General features: G+C 36.2%; 1 protein-coding gene across 1 annotated transcript; it reads left to right on the plus strand.

The window, feature by feature from the left end:
* The first annotated feature begins 22,350 nt into the window (after nt 1-22,350).
* Nucleotides 22,351-26,791, plus strand: LOC113300314 (two-component response regulator-like APRR1). The gene is made up of 6 exons (XM_026549524.1): nt 22,351-22,957; nt 24,014-24,175; nt 24,258-24,391; nt 24,493-24,636; nt 25,091-25,178; nt 25,486-26,791. Exons 1-6 carry the CDS (start codon nt 22,702-22,704, stop codon nt 26,487-26,489), a joined length of 1,788 nt encoding a protein of 595 aa, XP_026405309.1. The 5' UTR covers nt 22,351-22,701; the 3' UTR covers nt 26,490-26,791.
* The last annotated feature ends 547 nt before the right edge of the window (nt 26,792-27,338 follow it).

Below are 27,338 nucleotides of genomic sequence, written 5' to 3' on the forward strand. Positions count from 1 at the left end.
AATCATAGTGGAGGAAGATCTTTGGCACATAGAGCAAAATGCAAGGTTATTATGGCCATACATGCATGAAGATGCAAAACAAATATCAAGACGTTGCGAAGATTGTCAGCGACATGGAAAGAAAATACATGCACCAGGAGCACCATTGTCATCTTCAACCAGTGTATGGCCCTTTGGAAAATGGGGCTTAGACATTGTGGGGCCATTTTTACCAGGAACTGGACAAAGAAGATACTTAATAGTCGCAACAGATTATTTCACAAAATGGACAGAAGTGAAGGCAGTACAACATATTCGCGACAAAGATATCTTTACATTCATATTCGAAAATATCATTTGCAGATTTGGAATTCCTGCACAGTTGGTATCTGATAATGGGAAACAGTTTGAGGGGCAAAATAGAAATGTTACTTAATGCATTCAAGATAAAATGTGGAAAGTCCACTCCTTTGTATCCACAAGCTAATGGGCAAGTAGAAGCAACAAATAAAACAATTGCAGATATATTAAAGAAGAAATTGGAAGGACATCACAGATCATGGTGCGAACAAGTACATAATGCAGTATGGGCTTATAATACAACTAGAAGAGAAGCTACTGGAATGTCACCTTTTTGTTTAACATACGGAGTTGAAGCGGTGTTACCAACAGAAGTTGTTATTCCGACAACAAAAAGAGAAGCTTGGGAGAAAAATCTTAGTGCGGGTTTAATTTTAAAACTTGATGAATTAGAAGAAAAAGAGAAAAAGCTTTACAACATATGGAGAATTATCAGCGAAGATTAGCTCGAGAATATAATAAACGTGTCAAAATACGTGAATTTCAACCAGGAGATTTAGTTCTGCGAGAAACACCAATATATCAGCGAGAAAATGGTGGAAAATTAGCGAAAAAATGGGATGGACCTTACATCATTAAGGAGATAGTTGGAACAGGAGCTTATAGATTAATGGATCCAGAAGGAGAGATGTTGGTCATAGATTAGACAGACCATGGAACAGGTTGTATTTGAAAAGATATTATCAGTAAGAAGCTTTGAGAAGTTATGAATTCTGAAAAATAATTGCAGAATTACTCATATCAAAAGAAGATCATGATGTGCGAAATTGTCGCAGAGATAACCACAGAACAATGACATAAAAGAAAGGGGCGAACCTTTATGGCGTACACCCTAGTTCGCGAATAAAATTTCGCAAGAGGCAAATGTAAGACCTAAAGTACGTCATATTAGGGGGTACCTGTTACATGGCTCAGGGAAAGGCTACACCGCCACCGGAACCTGAGTCATGGAGATTTGGGGTCAATAAAGCCCATCCGGGAGAGGCACCTTGGATTCTCAACTTAAGCATATGACTTAGGTTGGGACTAAGGTAATAAGGACTCTCCCAAGGAGTGCAGAATCTGATCAAGGCGCCGAGGTACACGGTTGAGTCAAGGTGCGGGGCGTTTGAAGCGTCCTTGCCATTCTTGACAAGTCTTGGCTTATACTGCACTCGGCCTGAAGAAAACCCCACTTAGGGTGCAGTCTCGTAACCATAAGCCCTATAGGTAAAAGGGATAAGAGGCTGCGAAAACAACTGGTTGTTGTTAAGACTGGATGGGAGGAGCTAACCTTGTATGGTAGAAGTACGCCTCCTTGAAGGGGCAACCAGGGGGAGATAAGGGCGGCACCCTCCATTAGGGAGCTGATAAGTGTCTTAAGACGCAAATGTCATGAGCTTTTTATTCGCAAGGATATTAAGGCTTGTCATATTTGTGCAACAATCCTGAAGAGGCAATAATACAAAAGAAAAAGATAAGACGAGATCAATGGGTTTTCGCATGAAAGTGCGAAGACGTCCTGCGATTTCGTCGCAAGACGGCAATGTCATGGGGCTTTATTTTCGCAAGAATATTTAGGCCTGTCATATTGTCGCAACATTCCTGAAGAGGCCATAATACAAAAGAAAAGTTAAGACAAGATCAATGGGTTTTTGTATGAAATGCAAGGACGTCCTGCGATTTTGTCGCAATGACAAGAGATGGCATAATAAGACCTTTAATTAGGAAGGAAAATAAGACCATATGATAAAACAAATTAATATAAGCATTCACAACAGATTATTTTTGCAAGAAAGATAATGAGAGGCAAGTATGGGAATCGATATACAAGAAGCATTATCTTTCTTATCAACAAAATATTAAAAGGAAAAGTTGACTTCAAAGTTATTGAAAAATGTAGCTCTCAAAAGTGATAAAAATAAGACAGTTCAAGAAAACAAAGCTAGAAAAGAAGCTCAAGCTTCAGTATTGATATCAGTAGCAGGAGATGATAGAAATTCTTCGCCGACATTCTTGCAAGCTCCTCCTTCATTTCGGCTTTGATCTTCGCCATGACTAGCATTTTGATTATTGCCAGCAATTAATTCTTCAGGAGAAATTTCTTTCTCATTCTGATTAACACCAGCAAATACTTCTTTAGAAGGAACCTCTTCTTCATCTTCCATGAAATTATCATCCGCACCACTTTCGTAATCATAATCACTATCAGCAGGACGAGGAACTTCATCATCATCTACTTCTAGAGGATCAATTGATGTAGGAGGAAGAGAGTTGGACAATAAGATGTCATTTACAAGGACTTCAGCCCGGAGATGAACTTGGCGAAGAAGTGCTCTGTGATGATTCTTATCTTGAATATCTTTAAAATAAGCAAGATAATCAAGTCTTCTTTCTGCTTGATCGTGAGAACCAGTAAGGGTAGAGACGAGCAAGGCATTCTCTTTGCGAATTTTAGCATATTTAGCCTCCAAGTCAGAAATAGAGGAATGAAGATTCTTCTCAGATTCTGCGAAAAATAGAATACAAAATTTTGTTAAAATAAGGAATTCAGAGAGATATGACAAAGAAAATATAATTAAGGCAGTCAAACTATTATGACTACCTTCCTTTTGCGAAATAAGGTGTTGAATCAAGGATAGACAACTATTCTCCCAATGGTCCATTGCGTCATCAAATTTATCTCCAACTAAACCTTTAAGTCGAGACTGAAGATTTTTCTCTTTGGAAACAAGGAAGGCATTTTTCTTCGCAAGAGAAGAATAAGATTCTTCTAATTTGGAATATTGTTCTTTAAGCTTATTTGCCTTCACACTTAAATCTATTCTACCTTGAATGAGTGTATCTCTTTCAGCGATAGATGATTCTGTTACTTCTTTAAGTTCATTTCTTAAAGAGCGAAGAGATTTCTCTTGGTCAGCACATACTTTTTGGAGAATATTAAGTTGTTGCGAAGATATCTCCATCTTGTTTAAATAAACTCGCTTCTCTTGAGATAAGGTTTTATTCTCAACTGATAAAGTTTCCAACCCTAAATTAGCTTTGGTTAAAGAATAAGAAAGACGAGATACTTCATTACTTAATAGATCTTGTCTTTGAACTAATTGGGTATTTTCATTGGTAAGATTATTTATTTGATCAAGAGAATATGAATAAAGGTTATCTAATTGGTTATATTGATCCATTAAGACTTCTTTATCAACACGGGCTTCTTCAACAACAGATTCAAATTGATATCTCTCAATTACTCGTTTCTGATTTAATGCTTAACATGCGAAAGAGGGATTTAAAGGATAATTAAACATGGGAAGGATAAAACCATCGAAAAGGCAAATTAAAGACATAGATGAGGAAATCATACCTCTTAATTCATCAGTCTTCTTGCGAAGATTGTCACGATCCAGCAAAACATTCTGAAGTTTCTGATTTTCAAGACGAAGAGCATTACATTCTTTTTTTAAGGCTGTCTGCGAAGCAGCTTTGTCAGAACCCAAATGCTTGTTCAGAATTTCGCAAACATTAGACTTTATGGGATTAGTAGAAGACTTCTTGACATCATCCAGAATCTCAGATAAAACCTTGAAAGAAATATCTATCCCTTCCACGGTTTCTTTCGACAGAGGAAGAGACTTGGGTAGAGAACTAGTAGAGATAGAAGGTTGAGAAACATTCTCAAGGGGAAGAGAAGAGGTTTTATTCGCAGAAGGATCCACAAGGGGAATTTCAATCATAGAAAGATCAACTGGAGAAATGAAATCAGAGGCAACATTTTCGCGAATTGGAGATAAAGGTTTATCTTGCGAAGATGTCGCAGGAGATTTGGAAGAAATGAAATCAGAGGCAGCATCTTCACGAATTGGAGATAAGGGTTTATCTTGCGAAGATGTCGCAGGAGATTTGGAAGAAATGAGTAGGTGGAAGGGAACATAAGTTGGAACAGTCTTGAGGTGGCGAGATTTCTTGTGAGGTTTATGAAGATCTTTATCACCCTGCGAATTACAATCTAGATAAGAAACAGAGGCAACAATATTGTTATTACAAAAAAATATTGTTTCTTACTACCTTCTCATTCGCAGACTTTCTTTTATGTGCGACAACTTTATGCTGTGATTTGGGATTGTTAGGGTTTTGAACTGTAAATTTAGTGTTGGAGCCGCTTTTGCTGAAATAACAAGAGTATGGGAATCACATAAACAACATCACATAAGGAAATAAACAAGATTAATTTCAAATATATCAATTTCAGCAAAACTCATAAGGAAGAAAAAAGAAAACTAACCTTGATGAATCCATGAAAAACGATAGCTGGGAGATTGTCTCGAAGAATATCACGAACTATGAAGATCTAGTTTGAAGATGAAGAAGAACTTAAAAAGATTGAAGAGGAAAGAAGAAAAGTTACAATAATGGAATTTGCAGAAGAACGATGAAGTTGCAGAGAGAATAAAAGGAAAGAAGAAGAGAGTGAAAAGAAATATATATAGAGGGAGTTTTTCCTCGATAAAATAAACACGGTTAATACGGAAAGATTTAAACGGTTAAAAATTAACGGTTACAAAAGACGTGTCGAGAAATAAATGGAAGAAAGAATACGTATGATAAATGCAGAATATGAAAAGATAAGTAGTTGCGGCATTTCTTACATCATTCTCTACTTTGCAGAGAAGATATGAGAAGAGGCAAGATGTAGGATCAGAATCTCGCAACAATTATGTCTCAGCGAAATTATCAATGGTACAGCACAATAGCATCGCAGAATAATTTCAGAAACGACGTCAGCAAGGAACATGAGAAAGATGTGATAGTCTTGCGAAAATTAGAGAGCTGGCGAAGTTAACATTTGTAAGGTTGCGAGAATTTCGCAAACCATATCCGAAAATAAAGGACAGATTAGCTGTCATCCACTATGTATTTCCTTATAAATAGTCATTCGAGTTGTAAAGGGAAAGAGATATTTTTTGAGTAAGAAACAAGTAAATAGGAGAGAGAAAGTTCAGAGCAGAGATCATTCTTGACTTCTTTATCTTTCTTGTAAGAACATTCAAAAATTAATCAATAAAATTAAGAGTGTAAATCTAAAATTGAGCTGATCAATAATGAAATCATATGAGGGGTGTAGTGTAGGATTTCCTGCAACTACAGATCTAGTATGAGCGAATCTTATATCAGAAGAGAAGATTGTCAAGAATAAACAAACTAGGTGCAATCAAAGTTTCAACAAACAGTTAGTCAATCAAATCAATAATCAAAAACTAATAACACTACAATCATCTAGTTTCCCACCAATGGTACTCGTAGAGCTTCTTGATCACACAAAAGTCTTTAAACGAGCGGTCGTAAGAGATTTCACCTGATTAGGTCACTTTCCACTCCGAATAGACAGCTCCACCAGAAACAACAAGAAATGAAGTTTTCCTGGCTCTTAAAATAGTTTTCAAGAAATGCAAACTCAAGTATTTATGGACCACAGTTGTTTGGACAACAAGGAAATTCCAAAACCGAAAATATTCTCAAAATATGCAATAAAGTTCCTAATTTCGATTTTGCTATTTCTACTTAAATGCCAAACCTATGTTTCCAAAAACTCTCATTGAAAACTTCTATTATTAGTCTAGCACATTAACTAATAATATTTTTCAGAGGATATGCTTTAATTGCTGGTAATTGAAACATATATGATGAAAATCATAATTAAATGCTTTTCAATTTTTCGGACCAGGGATCACATTGAGTATCAGGGAATAACTTTGAACAATAAATGATAGGAGTTATGTACATGTTCAAATATGTCGACATCTGGAAGTTTCTTAGCAAACCCTAATTCCAAGCTTCACACAAAACTTACAGAGATATGTGAATATTGAAAAGTTGGTGTTGCTTCTTGGGATCGGTTATACCAACCTCACAATGTAAGTTATGATTGGTTATACCATGTTTCCCAAACCAGGTTGTGACCGGTTACACCTTTCTTCCCATAGGTAGCTTGTAATCGGTTACACCTTACTTCCTGAGTTAGCTTGTGATAGGCTACACCTTGCTTCCCAAAGGTAGCTTGTGATCAATTACAACTAAATTCCCAATTCATTTTGTGACTGGTTATAACCGGTTACAACTTACATTCCAATATAGCTTGTGATCGGTTACAACTATATTTACAAAATATGTTATATATGCTATGATCGGTTATACCATAAATCTCAACAAGTTAAGATAGGCTCTACCAAAATCATCTTCCATTGGTCATCCAAAATATATTCAAAGAATAGTAAGACCAATTATGATTTCCTTTCGATTATGAAACAAGTTCATAAATGTACTTCCTTTAAACAGATGTTATAAAACATTGTTTCCTAGGGTGAAATCATTCCTAGCTATATAATGCATACATAATCAAATAACTATATACAATAGATTACGTCGATGTCGTACTAACGAAGTTCCAAATAAGCGTTCATACTTCGTAATATGTTTGTCTTTGACACTTTGATCATACTATAATGACCAAGTCACATCACTAGAGTATTATATAAAATATATACAGTTTCGCATGTTATGTTTTCAATATAGCACGACTTGAAAGATACATTAGGAATGTAAACAATATCAAGTAATTATTACTAACCTCAAGTGGAAGGATGATGTCGTCATTGTAGTCGTTACTTCTTCACATTCTTTAGGTCTTCGGAGTAATACTTGTACGTCTCAACATTGTAGCTGTTTTTGGGAAATTTGGCTCGAAAAAGTGATAAAGGCAACCGAAATATTAATAAAGGCGCCCAAGGAAAGTGCTAAAGGGACCTTAGCGGAGAATAGGGGCACACCATTTTCTTCTCAAAATTCAAAACAGAATTTGGCGGGAAATATTTGCAGTCAACGAGAAGAACTAGGGTTCAAATTTTGGGCATGTTTGGGAGAGTTCAATCGCTGATTTTGGTTGGGACGTGCCTAATGGGGGGAAATAGGGTTGATATAGGTTGAAGTAAAACAGGATGGAGAGGAACTCTCGATTTTTTCTACGTTTATTTGTGGAAGATACGTGAATGAATATGAGAGATTATCTTCTTCGACCTTACTCTATCTATCTTAGGAAAGAGTTTGCTACAAACAAAAGACATGTGAGAAGAAAAAGAAACAAAAAAAAATCTCTAAAACTTTTTGCCAAAGAAAAACAGAGATTTTGTCGGGTTTTCAAAGGTTGTTTTGGTGTATAAAATGATTGTTCGAGTCCCAGAATAATCTACACAAGTTTGGGGAGGTTTTGGAGAGCTTACCGAGCAAAAACCAACCGAGTTGCAGAAATTCATCACCAGAAGGAAGAATAACGAAGAACACGAAGAACCGACTAACTATAACATTCGTTATTCTGTAACAGTTGGCTTGCATCACATATATTGAATCTGCAACACTTTCCCTTGTAACGGTGAATCTGCTACTCTATTACAGCGTTGCAAATTCAATGCTTGGTTTTATTTTCATCCTCTTGTATACTTTTGAGCTATGAACACTTATTTTGAGCAAGTAATTACTATGAGCAGCTAAACCCCATTGCTAAGGTGACAACTGAATCCGTAAAAGGGGTATATTTCTATTTAATTAATTTTTGCAATTTCTTTTTATGATTATTTGCATTGAACTAAATTTTAATAATTGATTTTGTTGAATGATTGTGATTTATTTTGATGAGTCATGCGTAGTTTAGAATCACTTTGAACGTAAGAATTATATGAATATTGTTTTAAGTGGATCACTTAAATTAGTTAATGGTGAAATTCTTAGTCTCAGTTCTTTTTTATAATATTGATATCTACTTTGTTATGAGTTTTCTAGTTTTCGTATTAAAATTAAGTCTAAAAATCGATCTTCACAAGTCTGAATTGAACGAACTTTTTATCACTTTCTACAACACATCACCCTTGATCGAAGGAACGAAATTTAAACAAGCTCATCAAATACAATCTTTTACCGTCCATTAATAACAGAATCGCAGGCGAAATCTAGGACTGGTTTACCTTGGCTGCACCTATTTTAAGTTAGGCCATATACATTTGTAAACTTTAGGCTTACGTCGGTGTACCAAAAATGGTCAAGCCTCTGCCATACTCATTTTCCATTTCTACCACCAGAAGCAGTGGCAGAGGCAGTTAAAAGCAAGGGTGTGCAACTAAATCGGATCTCAAGCCTAAATTTACCTAAATTTTATGAGATTTTGGAACCCTAAACCTATTTTTACTATCTTGCAACTCCTAGAATAAAGCAGGTGTCCTTATTCTCATGTGGAAAGATGGTATATCTTGTGATATAGTTTGCACAACTGATAATATCATTCATGCTCTTATTAAGTTAGACCCTAGCAAGCCTGAAGTTCTAGTGTCTTTCATGTATGGTTCTACCTATAATGAACCAAAGAAGAAGCAATGGTATTTTCTTCATAGTCTTAGTGAAGAGGTTTTTCAACCTTGGATAGTGATTGGGTGAAAAAGCGGGGGTCTAACAACACCACCTAATATTTCGCTTAACAATCTGTATGGACAAACTCCAATATATTTTTTATGAGAATCAACTAGACAGTTAGACTCAATCAATAAAAAGATATATCAAAGAGTTTATATCTCAATCTCTCTATTTGATCTTTACTCAAGCAAATGGAATTATGGGAGTCTTTAACAAAGAGAGATAACTTGGACGGTACCAAAGACCAATGTCCAAGGATCAATCAATATCAATCAACAACCAAAGGTTGTATTTCCAATTGATGATCTTAACGTACAACCTGTATTATTTCAATTATATAAAAAATATAATGAGGGAAAAGAAATAACACATACACCAGAAGTTTTGTTAACGAGGAAACCGAAAATGTAGAAAAACCCCGGGACCTAGTCCATATTGAATACACAGAGCATGGTGCGAACAGATACATAATGCAGTATGGGATTATAATACAACTAGAAGAGAAGCTACTGGAATGTCACTTTTTTGTTTAACATACGGAGTTGAAGCGGTGTTACCAACAGAAGTTGTTATTCCAACAACAAAAAGAGAAGATTGGGAGAAAAATATTAGTGCGGATTTGATCTTAAATAAACTTGATGAATTAGAAGAAAGAAGAGAAAAAGCTTTACAACATATGAAGAATTATCAGCGAAGATTAGCCCGAGAATATAATAAACGTGTCAAAGTACGCGAATTCCAACCAGGAGATTTAGTTCTGCGAGAGACACCAATATATCAGCGAGAAAATGGTGGAAAATTAGCGAAAAAATGGGATGGACCTTACATCATTAAGGAGATAGTTGGAATAGGAGCTTATAGATTAATGGATCCAGAAGGCAGAGATGTTGGTCATAGACTTGACAGATCATGGAACAGGTTGTATTTAAAAAGATATTATCCGTAAGAAGCTTTGAGAAATTATGGATTCTGAAAAAATAATTGCAAGATTATTCATATCAAAACAAGATCATGATGTGCGAAATTTTTGCAGAGATAATCACAGAACAATGACATAAAAGAAAGGGGCGAACCTTTATGGCGTACACCCTATTTCGCGAATAAAATTTCGCAAGAGGCAAATGGAAGACCTAAATTACGTCATATTAGGGGGTACCTGTTGCATGGCTCAGGGAAAGGCCACACCGCCACCGGAACCTGAGTCATGGAGATTTGGGGTCAATAAAGCCCATCCGGGAGAGGCACCTTGGATTCTCAGCTTAAGCATATGACTTGGGTTGGGAGACTCAGGTAATAAGGACTCTCCCAAGGAGTGCAGAATCTGATCAAGGCGCCGAGGTACACGGTTGAGTCAAGAGTTCCAGGGGCGTTTAAAGCGTACCTTGCCATTCTTGACAAGTCTTGGCTTATATTGCACTCGGCCCGAAGAAAACCCTACTTAAGGTGCAGTCTCGTAACCATAAGCCCTATAGGTAAAAGGGATAAGAGGCTGCGAAAACAACTGGTTGTTTTTAAGACTGTATGGGAGGAGCTAACCTTGTATGGTAGAAGTACGCCTCCTTGAAGGGGCAACCAGGGGGAAGATAAGGGCGACACCCTCCATTAGGAAGCTGATAAGTGTCTTAAGACGCAAATGTCATGAGGCTTTCTGTTCGCAAGAGTATTAAGGCTTGTCATATTTGTGAAACAATCCTTAAGAGGCAATAATACAAAAGAAAAAGATAAGACGAGGTCAATGGGTTTTTCATGAAAGTGCGAAGACGTCCTGCGATTTCGTCGCAAGACGGCAATGTCATGGGGCTTTATTTCGCAAGAATATTTAGGCATGTCATATTGTCGCAACATTCCTGAAGAGTCCATAATACAAAAGAAAAAGTTAAGGCAAGATCAATGGGTTTTTGCATGAAAGTGCAAGGACGTCCTGCGATTTTGTCGCAATGACAAGAGGTGGCATAATAAGACCTTTAATTAGGAAGGAAAAATAAGACCACATGATAAAACAAAATATTTATAAGTATTCGTAACAGATTATTTTTTGCAAGAAAGACAATGAGAGGCAAGTATGGGAATCAATAAACAAGAAGCATTATCTTTCTCATCAGCAAAATACTAAAAGGAAAAATTGATTACAAAGTTGGTTGAAGAATATTATTCGCAAAAGTGATAAAAGTAAGACAATTAAAGAAGATAATTCTCCAATGTTCTCAATATCGCAAGCCTCTCCTTCATTTCTGTTCTGATCTTCGCCTTGACTAGCACCTTGATTATCGCCAGTAATTACTTCTTCAGGAGGGATTTCTTTCTAATTTTGATTAACACCAGCAGATGCTAACTTAGAAGGAATTTCTTCTTCACCTTCCAAGAGATCATCCTCTGCCCCACTTTCATAATCATAATCACTATCAGCAGGACGAGGAACTTCATCATCATCTACTTCCAAAGGTTCAATTGATGTAGGAGGAAGAGATTTGGACAATAAAATATCATTTACAGGGACTTCAGCCCGGAGATGAACTTGACGAAGAAGTGCTTTCTGATGATTCCTATCTTGAATATCCTTAAAATAAGCAAGATAATCAAGTCTTCTTTCTGCTCGGTCGCGAGAACCAGTAAGGCCAGAAACGAGCAATGCATTTTCTTTGCGAATTTTGGAATATTTAGCCTCCAGAACAGAAATGGAGGAATGAAGATTCTTCTCAGACTCTGCGAAAGGTAGAATACAAAATTTCAATAAGAGGAAGAACTCAGAAAGATATGACAAAGAAAAGATAATTAAGGTAGTCAAACTATTATGACTACCTTCCTTTTTCGAAATAAGGTGTTGAATCAAGGACAGACAACTATTATCCCAACGGTCTATTGCGTCATCAAATATATCTCCAACTAAACCTTTAAGTCGAGACTGAAGGTTTTTCTCTTTAGAAATAAGAAAGACATTTTTCTTCGCAAGAGAAGAATAAGATTCTTCTAATTTGGAATATTGTTCTTTAAGTTGATTCGCCTTTACACTTAAAGCTATTCTACCTTGAATAAGTGTATCTCTTTCAGCGATAGATGACTCTGTTACTTCTTTAAGTTCATTTCTCAAAAAGCGAAGAGATTTCTCTAGGTCATCACACACTTTCGGAAGAATGCTAAGTTGTTGCAAAGATATCGCTATCTTGTTTAAACAAGTTCGCTTCTCTTGAGATAAGGTTTTATTCTCATCTGATAAAGTTTTCATCCCTAAATTAGCTTTAGTTAATGAATAAGAAAGGCGATATACTTCATTACTTAATAAATCTTGTCTCTGAACTAATTGGATATTTTCATTGGTAAGATTATTTATATGATCAAGAGAATATGAATAGAGGTTATCTAATTGGTTATATTGATCCATCAAAATTTCTTTATCAACACGGGCTTCTTCAACAGCAGATTCAAATTGATATCTCTCCATTATTCGTTTCTGATTTAAGGCTTAACATGCGAAAGAGGGATTTCAAGGACAATTAAATATGGGAAGGATAAAACCATTAAAAAAGAAAATTGAAGCCATGGGTAAGAAAATCATACCTCTCAATTCATCATTCTTCTTGCGAAGATTGTCACGATCCAACAAAACATTCTGAAGCTTTTGATTTTCGAGGCGAAGAGCATTACACTCTTTTCCCAAAGATGACTGCGAAGAAGCTCTATCAGAACCTAAATGCTTACTTAAAATTCGCAAACATTAGACTTGATATGATCAATAGAAGACTTCTTGCCATCATCCAGGACTTCAGATAAAACTTTGAAAGCAATATCTATTCCTTCCACGGTTTCTTTCGAAAGAGGAAGAGACTCAGGTAGAGAACTGGCAGTGATAGAAGGTTGAGAAACATTCTCAATAGGAAGAGAAGAAGTTTCATTCATAGAAGGATCAACAAGGGGGGTTTCAATCATTGAAAGGTCAGCTGAAGAAATGAAATCTGAGGCAGCTTTTTCGCGAATGGGAGATAAAGGTTTATCTTGCGAAGATGTCGCAGGAGATTTAGAAGAGATGAGTAAGTGGAATGGAACTGAAGTTGGAACAGTTTTAAGGTGGCGAGATTTCTTGAGAGGTTTATTGACATCCTTATCACCCTGCGAATTACAATCCAGATAAGAAACAGAGGCAACAATATTGTTATTAGAAAAGGATAGTGTTTCTTACTACCTTCTCATTCACAGACTTTCTTTTATGCGCAAAAACCTTATGCTACGATTTGGGAATATTAGGGTTCTGAAATGTAAATTTAGTATTGGAGGCGCTTTTGCTGAAATAACAAGAGTATGGGAATCACATAAACAACATCAAATAAGGCAATAAACAAGACCAATTTCAGCAAAACCCATAAAGAAGAAAAAAGAAAACTAACCTTGATGAATCCATGGAAAACAGTAGCAGGAAGATTATTTCGAAGAAAATTACGAACTATGAAGATCCGTAGAATAAATAGTATGAAGATTAAGAAGAACTTAAAAAGGATTGAAGAAGAAAGAAGAAAAATTGCAATAACGGATTTGTAGAAGAACGATGAAGTTGTAGAGAAAATAAAAAGAAAGAAAAAGAGAGTGAGAAAGAATATATATAGAGGGAATTTTTCCTCGAGAAGATAAACACGATCAATACGGAAACATATAAACGGTTAAAAAACAGCGGTTACAAAAGACGTGTCAAGAAACAGATGGAAGAAAGAGTACGTGTGATAAATGCAGAATATGAAGAAATGAACAGCTGCGTCATTTCTCACATCATTCTCTAATTCGCAGAAAAGATATGAGAAGAGGAAAGATGTAGGATCCGAATCTCGCAACAGTGATATCTTAGCGAAATTATCAACAACACAACACAACAGCGTCGCAGAACAATTTCAGAAATGATATAATAAACGACGTCAGCTAAAATCATGAGAAAGATGTGATGGTCCTGCGAAAATTAGAGAGTTTGCGAGATTAACATTTGTAAGGTTGCGAGAATGTCGCAAGCCATATTCGAAAATAAAGGACAAATTAGTTATCCACTATGTACTTCCCTATAAATAGTCGTTCAGTTGTAAAGGAAGGAGAGAGATCTTTTTGAGTAAGAAACAAGTAAATAGGAGAGAGAAAGTCTAGAGCATAGTTAATTCTTGATTCCTTTATCTTTTCTTGTAAGAACAATCAAAGATTGATCAATAAAATTAAGAGTGTAAATCTAAAAATGACTTGAGTAATAATGAAATCATATGAGGGGTGTAGTGTAGGATTTCCTGCAACTACATAAGGGTTTTAGACCGTAAATACACACGGTTGATCAAGTAACATGTTGTAAAGACAGCTTCTCCCCAAAATCTTAAAGGTAAGTTTTTGTTGTGGAGCATTACCCTGGTTATTTCCTGGATGTTCCTATTCTTTCTCTCAACAACTTCATTAGCTTGAGGCGTAATTGTGGTGAGTATTGTTGAATGATCCCCAGTTCGTCACAGAACTCAAATAACTTGGTGTCTTTGAATTCAGTGCCACGATCATTTCTAATTTTCTTTAGTTTGCGACCTTGTTCGTTCTGGATCCTTTTAACAATAATCTTGAATTCACTGAGGGTTTCATTCTTATGGGATAGGAATGAAACCCAAGTAAATCCGGTGTAATCATCTACCATAACTAAAGCATACTTCTTACCGGCAACAGTGGGTTGTTGAATTGGTCCGAAGAGGTCCATATGAATTAAATCAAGTGGAGCTTTAGTGAGAATATCTCGAGATGATTTGTGGTGAACTTTCGTTTTCTTACCCTTTTGACAGGAACCACATACACCTTCAATCTTTGCATCGATTTGGGAATTCCTCTAACAATTTCTTTGTTAATGATCTTAGTTAGAAGGCGATAATTTATGTGACCAAAATGATCATGCCAAAGATGTGTAGATTCCACCTTAGTCAAATTGCAACAATTGTTAAACTGAGTATCAAGAAGATAACAGTTGTTTTTACCACGAGTTCCTTGAAAAATCACTTTCCCAGATTTGTCAACAATGTCACATCCATTCGCATTGAAGACAACTCGATGGCCCTTGTCGCAAATTTAACTAATAGAAAGAAGATTAGCAGTCATACCTTTAACGTATACCACATCATGGATTTCTGGAACACCGGGTAGCTTGATCGTTCCCTTTTTGCTAATGTAGCAACAACTTCCATCTCTGAATGTTACATGACCTCCTTCATAGTCAACAGAAGAAACAAACCAAGTGAGATCACCTGTCATATGTCGACTGCATCCACTATCAAGAAACCATTGAAAGGGAGATGTGGATCTTAAAGCAAAGGCACCCATACTACTAGTACTTCTCAATTTAGAGTTTCCTAGTAGTGTTGTATGAACTTTTAGAGAATAATACAGTTGTTTAGCTTTCTTACAAAGATTACTTGCAACGTTAAGACTCTTTTGAAAGGATATACAAGCTTGATGTATATGATCGGATGGATCACAACATGAGCCTATGCTTTGAAGATTGTCTGACTGGTTCCTTGTCATATAGTTTTCTCAACATTCTGTCGTTGATTACTATCTGATTTATGACTTTTCTTGAAAGAGGAACAACTGAGATTTTTCAACTTCTCAAAGGGAGTATTTATAGATATCAAATCCTTAATAATTGCAATTTCTGCAACAAGACCATAGTTGATCCGGATTTGTTCATCCAACCCTTTTTGAAGAGACACCAGTTTGTCAGACCTTTTCTTGCAGATGTTTTTTAAACCTGGTGAAGCGTCTATTGAGACTTTATAGTCCATATAGCCAGATCGCTATAAACACACACTTTTGAGGTCTTTAATGTGTTTTCCTGCTCTGATACCAATTGAAAAAGCGAGGGTATAACAATACCACCCAATATTTCGCTTAGCAATCTGTACAGACAAACTCCAATATACTTTTTATGAGAATCAACTAGACAGTTAGACTCAATCAATAAAAAGATATATCAAAGAGTTTATATCTCAATCTCTCTATTTGATCTTTACTCAAGCAAATGAAAATCTGCGAGTCTTTATCAAAGAGAGATAACTTGGACGGTACCAAAGACCAATGTCCAAGGATCAATCAATATCAATCAAAAACCAAAGGTTGGATTTCCAATTGATGATCTTAACACACAACCTATATTATTTCAATTATATAAAAAATATAATGCGGAAAAGAAATTACACAAACACCAGAAGTTTTGTTAACGAGGAAACCGCAAATACAGAAAACCCCCGGGACCTAGTCCAGATTGAATACACACTTTATTAAGCCGCTACAGACACTAGCCTACTACAAGCTAACTTCGGACTGGACTATAGTTTAACCCCAATCAGTCTCCCACCGATTCAAGGTACAGTTGTACTCCTGCGCCTCTGATCCCAGCAGGATACTGCGCACTTTATTCCCTTAGCTGATCTCACCCACAACTAAGAGTTGCTGCAACCCAAAATCGCAGACTTGATAATCCGGTCTGATCCCAGCAGGATACTGCGCACTTTATTCCCTTAGCTGATCTCAAAGGATAAATCTGTCTCCCACAGAAAAACCCTAGGTTTTTGTTCCATCTTAAGATATAAAATCAAGGTGAACAAGAACCAATTGATAATCCGGTCTTATATTCCTGAAGAACAGCCTAGATTAATCAATCACCTCTCAACAATCCTTCTTGATTACATAAGCGGTTTGTCGAGGAATCACAAACAGTGAGACGAAGATGTTTGTGACTTCTTTATATTTCCTATCGGAGAACTCTCACGATCTCAATCCAATAAATATATTGTCGTACGATAGAAGATGCAAGATCAGATCACACAACTACGATAAAAGTAGTATCGGTCTGGCTTCATAATCCCAATGAAGTCTTTAAGTCGTTAACCTGGTTTTAGAGAAGAAAACCAAAGGTTAAAGGAGAATCGACTCTAGCGAGCGCACTAGTATCACACAGACGTGTGGGGATTAGTTTTGCACAATGCTAGATGTCTCCTTTATATAGCCTTCAAATCAGGGTTTGCCTTAGTTACAAACCAATACATATTCACCGTTAGATGAAAACCTGATTTAGATTCAAGCTAATATTTCTCAACCGTTAGATCGAAAACTTAGCTTGTCACACACACTTGGGTAGACGTTTACTGGGTTTCTGAAAATCATGCCCAAACGTGTACGCGGTATGTTGGTTCAACGTAGTAACCCAAAAGGTTAACCATATGAGAAATTCATATTAACCTAGTTCTTCTTCACCATAACTAGTTCAATTGACTCAAATGAACTAGTTAGAGAGTTGTTCAATTGCTATGAGATCTTATGTAACTACACAAGACACAATTGAAACAAAGATGATTCGATTCGATGAATCGGTTTATGAACTTTATAGCCACGGTTTGCATAAAGCATTCCTTAGTAATTTAAGTTTCATGTTCAGAGCACATCTTTAGATCATAACCACTTAAGATCACAAACAAGTTCGCGGACTTAAGGAAACCGGCAGAGTTTTCCAAACTCACCAGAAAATCTTGGCAAAGAGACTTCCGCGAGTTCGCGGACTAAACACGCAAACAAGTTTTTGGAAAATCCCAGCAGAAATTCTCGGTAAGAGAACTTCCGTCAGTTCGCGGACTTGGAAAATCCAATTCCTCCGGTTTCTCTCAATCAACAAAGTTCGAAAACTTCGTATTAAGGAATACATGGTTATGTAATCTAAACTCTCATTCCAATCATTGAGACATTCTAAGAGGACGTTATATAACTGTTATTCATAGACCGTTTCACGTCAGAGCAATTCTCAAAGTAATTGAAACATTTCATGACTTTCTTCACTAGGTGAAGATAAACTTGATCAAAGCGAAACGCTTTACCAACACACGATTTCGATAAAAAGATAAGTAGTAAATACTCAGCTCGAATGTTAAATGTGTATGATCCAGTCTATATAGCATACGAATTTTTGTCTCATAAGAAGTAAGAGATAGAATAGATAGATTTTTGAGTGATAGATAAGTTCAAGTCTATATAGCATACAAATTTTTGTCTCATAAGAAGTAGGAGATAGAATAGATAAAATTTTTAGTGATAGATTTTTGTTGATGAAGTTCCACGGTTCCTTGAGTAGATCTTCGTCGATGTATGATGAATCTCCATGAAGTCCTTGAGCTCAACTACACTTTTCTATCCTAGTCCGAGACTTAGCTATAATATACTAGAAATCAAGACTCATAGTTTTGATCACTAATATTGACAAACATGCTTGATATAGCAACACATGCGAGGTCGACCGAGCTATGCTCTAACATTGGGGATCTCAACTTTCACTTAGATAAGAATAACAGTAGCTCATATGTTTGGGTCCAAAACATGATTGGTAATTCTGGTCTTTTAGACTTAGGCTATGAGGGTAAAGATTTTACTTGGACCAGTAATTGTTATGGAACAGGTAATAGGAAATCTAGATTGGATATGGTCTTAGGTAATAATAACTGGTTTTTGGACCTTCCCCAAGCAAAAGTTATTCACCTTAATCACATTGCCTCTGATCATTATCCTATTTTGCTAATTACTGATCCTATTCCTAGAAATCTTTGGAGACCTTTTAAATTTTTTGGAACTTGGATGCAGCATGATACTTTTAAACAAAATATGGAATCTTCTTGGAATGTGAATGTTAATGGTAGCCCTGCCTATAAATTCAAGTATAAACAACAGAATGGTAGGATAATAACACTAGATATTTTCATTCCAGTGTTAGAGCCAGTTGACCTCTCTTTCTTATTGGAATAGAATGGAATTTGGTGACGTACAAAAAAACATTTTAGATCTTCAAAACCAGTTGACCTCTATTCAAGGTGAAACTAGCTCATCCAATCAAATTCTTAGAGCCAAAACTGTTACTAAAGAACTTGAAAACTGGTACAACATCCAAACTAGCTTTTACAAGGAAAAATCAAGAGATAAGCATATTCATGACATGGATAATAACACTAGATATTTTCATTCCATAGTGAATAAGAGATTGCATAGGAACAATATTAATACTCTTTGTGATGCAAATGGAGTTTTCCTTAGGGATAGAGAAGATATTTCATTTTTGCTTACATCCCATTTCAGTTCTACAGGAAGTACAAGTAATCATGTTTTCACTAATGATAAATTTAATATTATTCCTCATGTTGTTAAATCCATGCCAGCTTGGAGTTCACCTGGTCCAGATGGATTTCAAGCTGGATTTTATCAGTCCTAATGGGACATTGTTGGAAAAGATGTTATTGACGTTGTTCAAAAGTTTTTTGAAACTGGTCATATGCCTACTTGCTTAAATAAAACTTACATTTGTCTCATACCTAAAGTTAAGGACCCTAACAAACCATCTGACTTTAGACCTATAGGACTTTGTAATGTTTCCTATAAAATTATCTCTAAGATATTAGCTAATAGGATAAGACCACACCTTAAAAAAACTTCTCTCTTTATCAAGATGCTTTTGTACCTGGAAGATCTATACATGATAACGTTATCATTGCTCATGAAATCATCCATACAATGAAACACAAGGAAGGTGTAGGAGGTACTATGGCCCTTAAGTTGGATCTTTCTAAGGCTTTTGACAAACTAGAATGGGATTTTCTCTTAAAAGTTTTATCCAAATTTGGGTTTAATGATACTTTTTATAGCCTCATACAACAATATATATCTACCACTAGTATTAGTGTTCTACTTAATGGATCACCCTGTGATGAATACAAACCTTCATGAGGAATTAGAGAAGGTGACCTATTGTCTCCTTATCTGTTCATTTTGGCAATGGAATTTTTGACAAGAAGTTTAAATATTTCTGAATCTAACAGGGAAATTGCAGGTATTAAAGTTGCTAGCAGAGCTCCTTCAATTTCACACCTGCTTTTTGCAGATGATATTCTCATCTTTGCCAAGGTTGATGTGAATAACATTAGCAATATTTTAAATGTTTTGAAAACAACTTTGGGGGCCCTCTCAGGCCAAACTTTGAACTTTGATAAGTCTTGTGTTTATTTCAGTGGTAACTTAAGTCCAGGTACTTGTGAAGACTTAGTCAGGAATCTGAATATGAAAATTGTCACTGATTCAGAAACATATTTGGGAGCTCCTTTGCTCTTGGGGCATTCTAAGGTCAGATCTTTTGAACCTATTACTCAGTCTTTTGAGGCCGGGTTGAACAACATGGGTAGTATCTCTTTAAACCTAGCAGGTAGAACTACTTTAGTTAAATCTGTGTTAAACTCTCTTTCTTCTTATCAAATGGGATGTTTTAAGATTCCTAAGACCATAATTACAAGCTAGACACTCTTACTAGGAATTTTTGGTGGGGACATAATAAACACAAAGGAATTAAATTTATGTCTTGGCCTGCTCTTAATAAGCCAAAGGAATTGGGGGGGGGGGGGGGGGGGGGGGGGGGTTAGGTTTTAGAGAATTAGAAAAGTTCAATAAGGCTCTGATTATGAAACTAGCTTGGAAAATTAGTTCTAAGGAGGAGTAATTATGAATCCAAATTCTAGAAGCAAAATATTTCAGGAATGACAGTTTTCTCTATCTAGATAAACTTAAGGACAATAGCTCTTGGATCTGGAAAGAAATCTTTAGATGCATCTCCATCATAAAAGAGAATAGTGTCTGGGTTATTATATGTGGGAGATAAAGTGAAAATTTGGCATGATAATTGGGTAGTGGGGCTTGATAGTCCACCAGAACTATCTATCTATAATACTGGCTCTAATCTAGTTTCTGTCAATGAATTGTTTTTACCTGGTACCAAAATTTGGAATGTGCAATTGATTAATGATACTTTCTCTAATGATAGTGCTGCAAAATTTTTGGCTATGCAGGTCCCATGTCTGGCTCTGATACTTTAATCTGGTTGCCTGACAGAAAGAGTGTTTTCTCAGTTAAAAGTGCCTATAAGGTCCTTTGAAACTATGATTCTGGTATTATGATAACTCCAAATATCATAGTAATACTTGGAAATCTCTCTGGAGATGTAGAGTGCCTCACAAGGTTAAGATTCTGGTTTTGAAGTGTCTTAGAGATATTGTCCCTACTAGAGATAAAATCTATAGATACATAAAGGACATTGATACACATTGTAGTATCTATAATGCTAATCTTGAAACAACTGACCATCTATTTTTAGACTGTCACTATGCTAAAACTTTATGGCTAGGAGTTAATATTGTTAACAATGTTCTTAATATGCATGGTGGTTTGTTACAATGGATAATTAGCTGGTTTGATACATGTCTCTCTCAAGGTAGCGTATCTCCTCCTGACAGAGAATATAAACTTCATCTGCTTATGATAACTCTATGGACTATCTGGAAGGACAGGTGTGCTGCTGTGTTCCAAAAGACTAAACCAAACAGACTGCTCTCTTTGACTACTATCTCAACTTTGGTGGATAATTGTAAATCTAACAATAGTAATGCCAGTGTTGTTAGTGTTAGTTTACAGGCTCAGATACACAGATGGATTCCACCTGCTATGGATTATGTGAAAATAAATGTTGATGTATCCTTTGTTAAGGTACTTTATACAGGAGGAACTGGACTAATAGTGAGGAACTCTGCAGGTGAATGTCTTGGAGTAAAAGGGTGTTTCTTCAATGGAGGAATGATAGAGGAACATGAGGTGGAACAACTAGAGTGTTTGGCCATGAAGCAAGCAGTAGAATGGGCAATTGCTAGAAGCTATCACAAAGTAGTTTTTGAATCTGATAATGAAGCAGTAGTTAAGTCAATAAACGAGCAAAACTCTTATGTTCATTGGAGAAATCAAGGAACCATCCTTGACATTAAATTTCTTTTACAAAATTATGATCTTTATTCATGTCAGCCAGTTCATAGGCTTAAGAATTCTTTAGCAGACAAAATAGCTAAAAACACAAGGTTTTTTAAACTTGATTTTGAGTATGTTGATAATTTTCCTCAAAATATCCCGAATTGGATAAAGGAAGATTTTACTATCCGTAACCATCAATGAAAAATCATTTTGAATCAAAACAGAAAAGATCCTAGAAATATTTGCTTCCCCTTACGAGAGTTTGTGGCTCCACCACTGACCAGAAGGAATGAAGTCGTGAATGTACACGAAATCGGTCTCGACAAATTAATACAATCGCCGTCCGTCCAACTCATGCAATCCACAAAGACACGTCAATAATGAAACTATCTTGTATTATCTTTTTAGTAGGAAAAATATCTCCGGGATTTCTGTTCTCCAACCACTTTGTCGTCGTCATGAAAGGCAAAAAGCCAAGTACGTGGCATCTTCTGCATCACTTAACACTAAAAAAGACAACTCCTTTTTATCTGACGTGTCAAACTAAATCATTATTTAACTTGAAAATCTTTTTAGCACATCGCTCCGTCCTTTCACTCCTGACCGTTTGATCAAATCAAATCTATGTAATTGCATAAAATTAAAATGGGAGGATACATGGACACTCTTATATACAGATTATTTGCGCCAGTTTTCACTAAAAACTCGAACGGTGAATTTTACAGGGAAATAACGTAAATTCAAAAAGTAAATAAAAAAAAGGAACATTTTCATTTCCTTTTGGTCTCTTCTTCGCTTTACAGATAAGTCCTGGCTAGTAGTTCACATTAGCAAACCCCATTTTAATGGTTTTTATTTTAATCTGAAAGTCTTTCCTTCTTCTTCTTCTTCCTTCTTCTCCGGACAAGGAGATATTTTTCCTTTTTTATTTTATTTACTGCAATATGTAGAAAAATTAGTCTCTCATTTTTGATTTTTGTTTTTGCAAGGAATGAAAAATCAAGAAGTTTGTAGTGTAATACTGTTTGATTCAGTAGTTGAAGAAACTTTAAATTACCACTTCTTCAGATAACAGGAAGAGTGAGGATCTAATTAACTAACAACAAGCAGAAATTGGATTTGATGATGAGAGGAGGATCTGCGACTGCTGCTGGTGGTGGATACAATAAGTTGGATAGAGTTGTTGTTGAGATGGAGAAGAGGAAAGAGGATGCTGTTGGTGGTGGTGGTGGTGGTGGTGGTGGTGGTGGAGGCAATAACAATAATAATAGTAGTATGCCTTTTGTTGATAGAAGTAAAGTGAGAATTTTATTGTGTGACAATAACAATAAAAGCTCTGATGAAGTTTTTACTCTTCTCTGCAAATGTTCTTACCAAGGTATTATTAAATCTTTCTGATTTTGATTCTTCACTTTGTTCTTAGTCTTAAGTATTGATGATTAGTATCAGTAATCACTGTGTATGTAATTTATGCTCTCTGAATGATACTAGCTAGGTGTGACATAATTTGGGCTAAAACTTCATCCATGGGAGATGTTTGTTACCCTTAAACCATACAGACCTCAGCATTTGTGCACCTAAGTTATGCTAATAGATTAACAAATTATTCGATTGGACGATTAATTAGTGCCAGGAGAATTAGAGATTTTCATTTAAGCGTAGTTGGGTTCTGAAATCTTTAAGGACATAGTTAGGGGATCATTTTGCACAGAAGAGGAGACAGGTTCTTAAATTTGAATAGTACTAGGTGTGGCGTAACTTGGGAAACACCTGCAAAACTTCTTCTGTGGCCTGTGGGAGATGATTATTTTATACTGACTTCATCCATTACTGGTGGTTTGATGAGAAGGCGTAGATTGAATGTTAGGCGGTGGTGATAAACACACATAAGCAATGCTACTTTTTACTAATGTTGGTTTAACAAATTATTTGGTTGGGCGGATTGATGGATGCGTGGAGGATTGGAAATGCGTATAACGTATGTGTTTGGAGATCCTTAGGGATGTAGTTAAGGGACCATTGTGCACGTAACAGGAGACAGTTTTTTATACTTTGTTTTCAAAAGCACTAAACTTGAAGGTTTCATCCATGTAAAATTGCAATTTTGGAGCCATTAAATTTGTGGCGCAACACTCCTGGAATTTCACGTTGCTTTTCTTTTGTAAAAGGCAAAGCTGTTTAGAGGCTGATTAAGGTAGAAAATCATTACTTTCGACATTCTGTATAAAATTATAGTATTCAAGGGGTTCGGTCTTCCAGAGGTGAAAGCGCAAAATTTAATCTTGTATTGGACTTAAAGGAAGATTTGTTGTCTGCTTTATTCTGTTGACTGAGTTCTTGTACAATTTTACTTGTAAATAGTGTTTGAGGTATGATGCATTTGATGGCAAGTTGTAGTGTGCTGTCTAACATGTTTGGTCAACTTGCCTTGCAGTAACATCAGCGAGGACACCCAGACAGGTGATTGATGCACTTAATGCAGAGGGTCGTGATATTGATATCATTCTCTCTGAAGTTGACCTTCCCATATCCAAGGGCTTGAAGATGTTGAAGTATATTATGCGCGATAAAGAGCTGCAGCGCATTCCCATTATAAGTGAGAAACTATTGATTTTTTCCTCAGTCTACTAACTAATATTGGAATTGTTTCTAATTTCTCTTTTGTTGGATTTTTTCAGTGATGTCTGCCCAAGATGATGTTTCTGTTGTTGTAAAATGTCTAAAACGCGGAGCAGCTGACTATCTTGTGAAGCCATTACGCACCAACGAGCTATTGAACTTGTGGACTCACATGTGGAGAAGAAGGCAGATGGTGGGTTTTCTTGACTCAATTGGTTTTAAATTTTGCTGATATAATTGTTCAAGAATACTTTTGTTTCATGATATTTACAGCTATCTTAACTTTTCTTGTAGCTTGGATTGGTGGAGAAGAATATCTTAAGTTATGACATGGATTTGGCTGTGTCAGACCCAAGCGATCCCAATACCAACAGCCTAACTCTATTCTCTGATGACACAGACGATAAATCTCGCAAGACCAACTATCGGAAGGATGATGTAAGTATTGCCTTAGAAACAGACTTCCATTTCCTAGCAGTTGAAATTTTAGGGATAAGATAAATATAATTTCCAATATCCGGCATATTTATGCAAACTCTTTTTTCAATAGTAATTTCAGTAGTTCAAATCTTAAGAAGAGCATATTTTATATTTACTGTTAGACGTGTTAATGTATGATATGAAATTGTGAATGCAAGCAGGGACCATTAACTATTACCCTTGTGTACTGTGCTTTGGTGTTTCCGACCCTTGTGAACTGTGCTTTGGTGTTTGCCGACAATAGTATTAACATTCTAGGAACTGCAGTGAACTTGATACTTTCAAATTCAAAACAATGCTCTCTAGATCTGAGATTTTCTGTTCTGATATGCGCAGGGATTTGATGGAACAACCCATTAATTGCCTCTGCTATAGTTGTATCTTTATGTTCTTGTTATGCTTTCCTTTCCAGTTCATTGCCACGACGTTCGCAGAGTCTCCGCTCAAGAATTCTTCAGAGCTTCAGCTGGATGCGCCAGGGCCTAGTGACCAGCGAAATGGTGAGTGACTTCTGCCCCAAGGTTTATTACATAGGCAAAGTTTGCACTGAGCCAACATGCTACTGTACTTGCAATTATATTTTCCCTTTTGAAATTTATGAATTGTTGAATGACCTTGGTCTTTCTCCTTCAAGTTGACTTTTGGTATAGAAAGTTGTGGTATGACATTTCATTCTAGATACCCATGTGCATTTTCTCCCCTTGGAATAACATTTCATTCTAGATACCCATGTTTTTTTTTGAATTTCTTGCTTTTACAAGTCTAATCCCCTGGAAAAAGAATGGTTAAAATTTATGTTTTTTACAGGACAAGTTTCGACAATTTTCAAGAAAAGTGGTCTTAAGTTTGGCAAGTCGTCGGCCTTCTTTACATATGTCAAAACCGGTGCAACTGCCGACAACCGTTCTGTGGCTGGTTGTATGGACGAAAATGCTTCTAGATCAGTACAGCCAAGCGGCCCTAGCAGGGAATATACATTTCGGACATGTTCTAATAAACAACAAGGAAGTGATATCGGAAGGCAAGAAACCGGAATTTCACTGGAAAACTACTGTGTTAATGAAGTAATTCCTACCAGAGACAATGTTCCTGGCATCACAAATGTTGGACGTTTGGACACTCGTCACACTTCGTTAGAAAGACAAAATGAATGGAACACAAAGGAGGGTGGCAGTAGGACTATTAATTTTGGGAGGCAGAATACTCCTTTGACACCATCGAGAAATCAAGATGGCAGGATCTCGAAGGAGGAAGAGCAATCCTCTACGCTTTTGTTAGCTCCAAGAAATGATGTTCAACTTAATGCTTCTAGTGGACAGGGACACCCTCTGTTTCCTTATTATTTGCCAGGAATGATGAATCAAGTTATGATACCTTCACCTGCTCAACTATATCAAGGGAACTTGCAAAATATGTCAAGTAATTGTACTTCAGCAATGTCTTCTTGTATTCCTCTCCAGCAACACGCCAATGTACCTGGGATGGCATCCTTTCCATATTACCCGTTTATGCAACATGGGCAAATGACCACTACACACATGTGGCCGCCAATTGCAAGTGTGCCTTCAAGTGAAGTAAAACCAACTCAAGTTGAAAGAAGAGAAGCAGCACTGGTAAAGTTTAGACAGAAAAGGAAAGACAGGTGTTTCGATAAGAAGGTCAGGTACATTAACCGGAAGAAACTAGCTGAAAGGAGGCCTCGTGTAAGAGGTCAATTTGTGAGACTAGCAAATAGTATAGAGGTTGATCTGAATGGGCAACCTACTGTTGATGATTCCGATGCTGATGAAGAAGAGGACGTGGATGAATAAGTGTTCATTTTTGACAGGACGACACTAGGTAGAAGCCCTGGCAATTTTGCTATTCTCTCCAGTTTCCTTCTTTCAAGTATCATTTGCCCCCATCTCGGTAGCATCCATTTTAGAGATAATCTCTTTCCAGGTGTGTCAATCCTGTAATTTCATTTTTGTCAGATCTAGATTCATGCTAAAAGGCTGACGAACTATATAGTTTACCATGTTGTAGTCTTGTAATTTGTTTTTCTTCGGATCATGCGACGAGCTATAGTTTAGCACCACAATAATATTGCTAGTGGGCATTCTTAAGGTGATCACGGAAGTTGTCTACCAATGTATGGCAAATTGCAGGGAAGTTTTCCTTGTTAATGTGTCATCATTTTGTGACATATTGTAGGGAAAAACTCGGAATCAGGAATTACAATTAAATCAATGTATGGGCGAATTGCAAAAATCCGGCTTTAAACATAAATATCAATTAAGCTCGTAACATCTGTCAGCTTACATTTTTAGAAGAAACTATAGAAGCTTAACATTTCACAGAGAATCAAAAAATTTCTATGGAAATGCATTAACAATATATTACCAACTAGAATGAAACTTGAAAATGCGGGGTACCATATACACCACCAATTTTTTCGTTTGGACTTATAAGACGAAACTAAATACAATTATAAGTAGACCAACTTAATGATCCTTGAATAATATGTTTATATGCGTATCTTTCTTGTACAATTAGCAGTTTATATCAAAGATTCGAGGACGATCTCAAAAATCAATATCAAGATCAACCTAGTATAAACTGGAACAATACATGAATCAAATTTCAACAAAAACAAATCTTGTGATCTATATTTCAAGATA

Source organism: Papaver somniferum, chromosome 7 (genome assembly GCF_003573695.1).
Source record: "Papaver somniferum cultivar HN1 chromosome 7, ASM357369v1, whole genome shotgun sequence".
NCBI lineage: Eukaryota > Viridiplantae > Streptophyta > Magnoliopsida > Ranunculales > Papaveraceae > Papaver > Papaver somniferum.

What these genes read in the sequence shown, in the direction of transcription:
- LOC113300314 (XM_026549524.1), top strand. Translation starts at nt 22,702, where the DNA reads ATGATGAGAGGAGGATCTGCGACTGCTGCTGGTGGTGGATACAATAAG. An exon ending in CTGCAAATGTTCTTACCAAG is followed by an intron (nt 22,958 to 24,013) that starts GTATTATTAAAT and finishes CTTGCCTTGCAG; the next exon opens with TAACATCAGCGAGGACACCC. An exon ending in TGTGGAGAAGAAGGCAGATG is followed by an intron (nt 24,392 to 24,492) that starts GTGGGTTTTCTT and finishes CTTTTCTTGTAG; the next exon opens with CTTGGATTGGTGGAGAAGAA.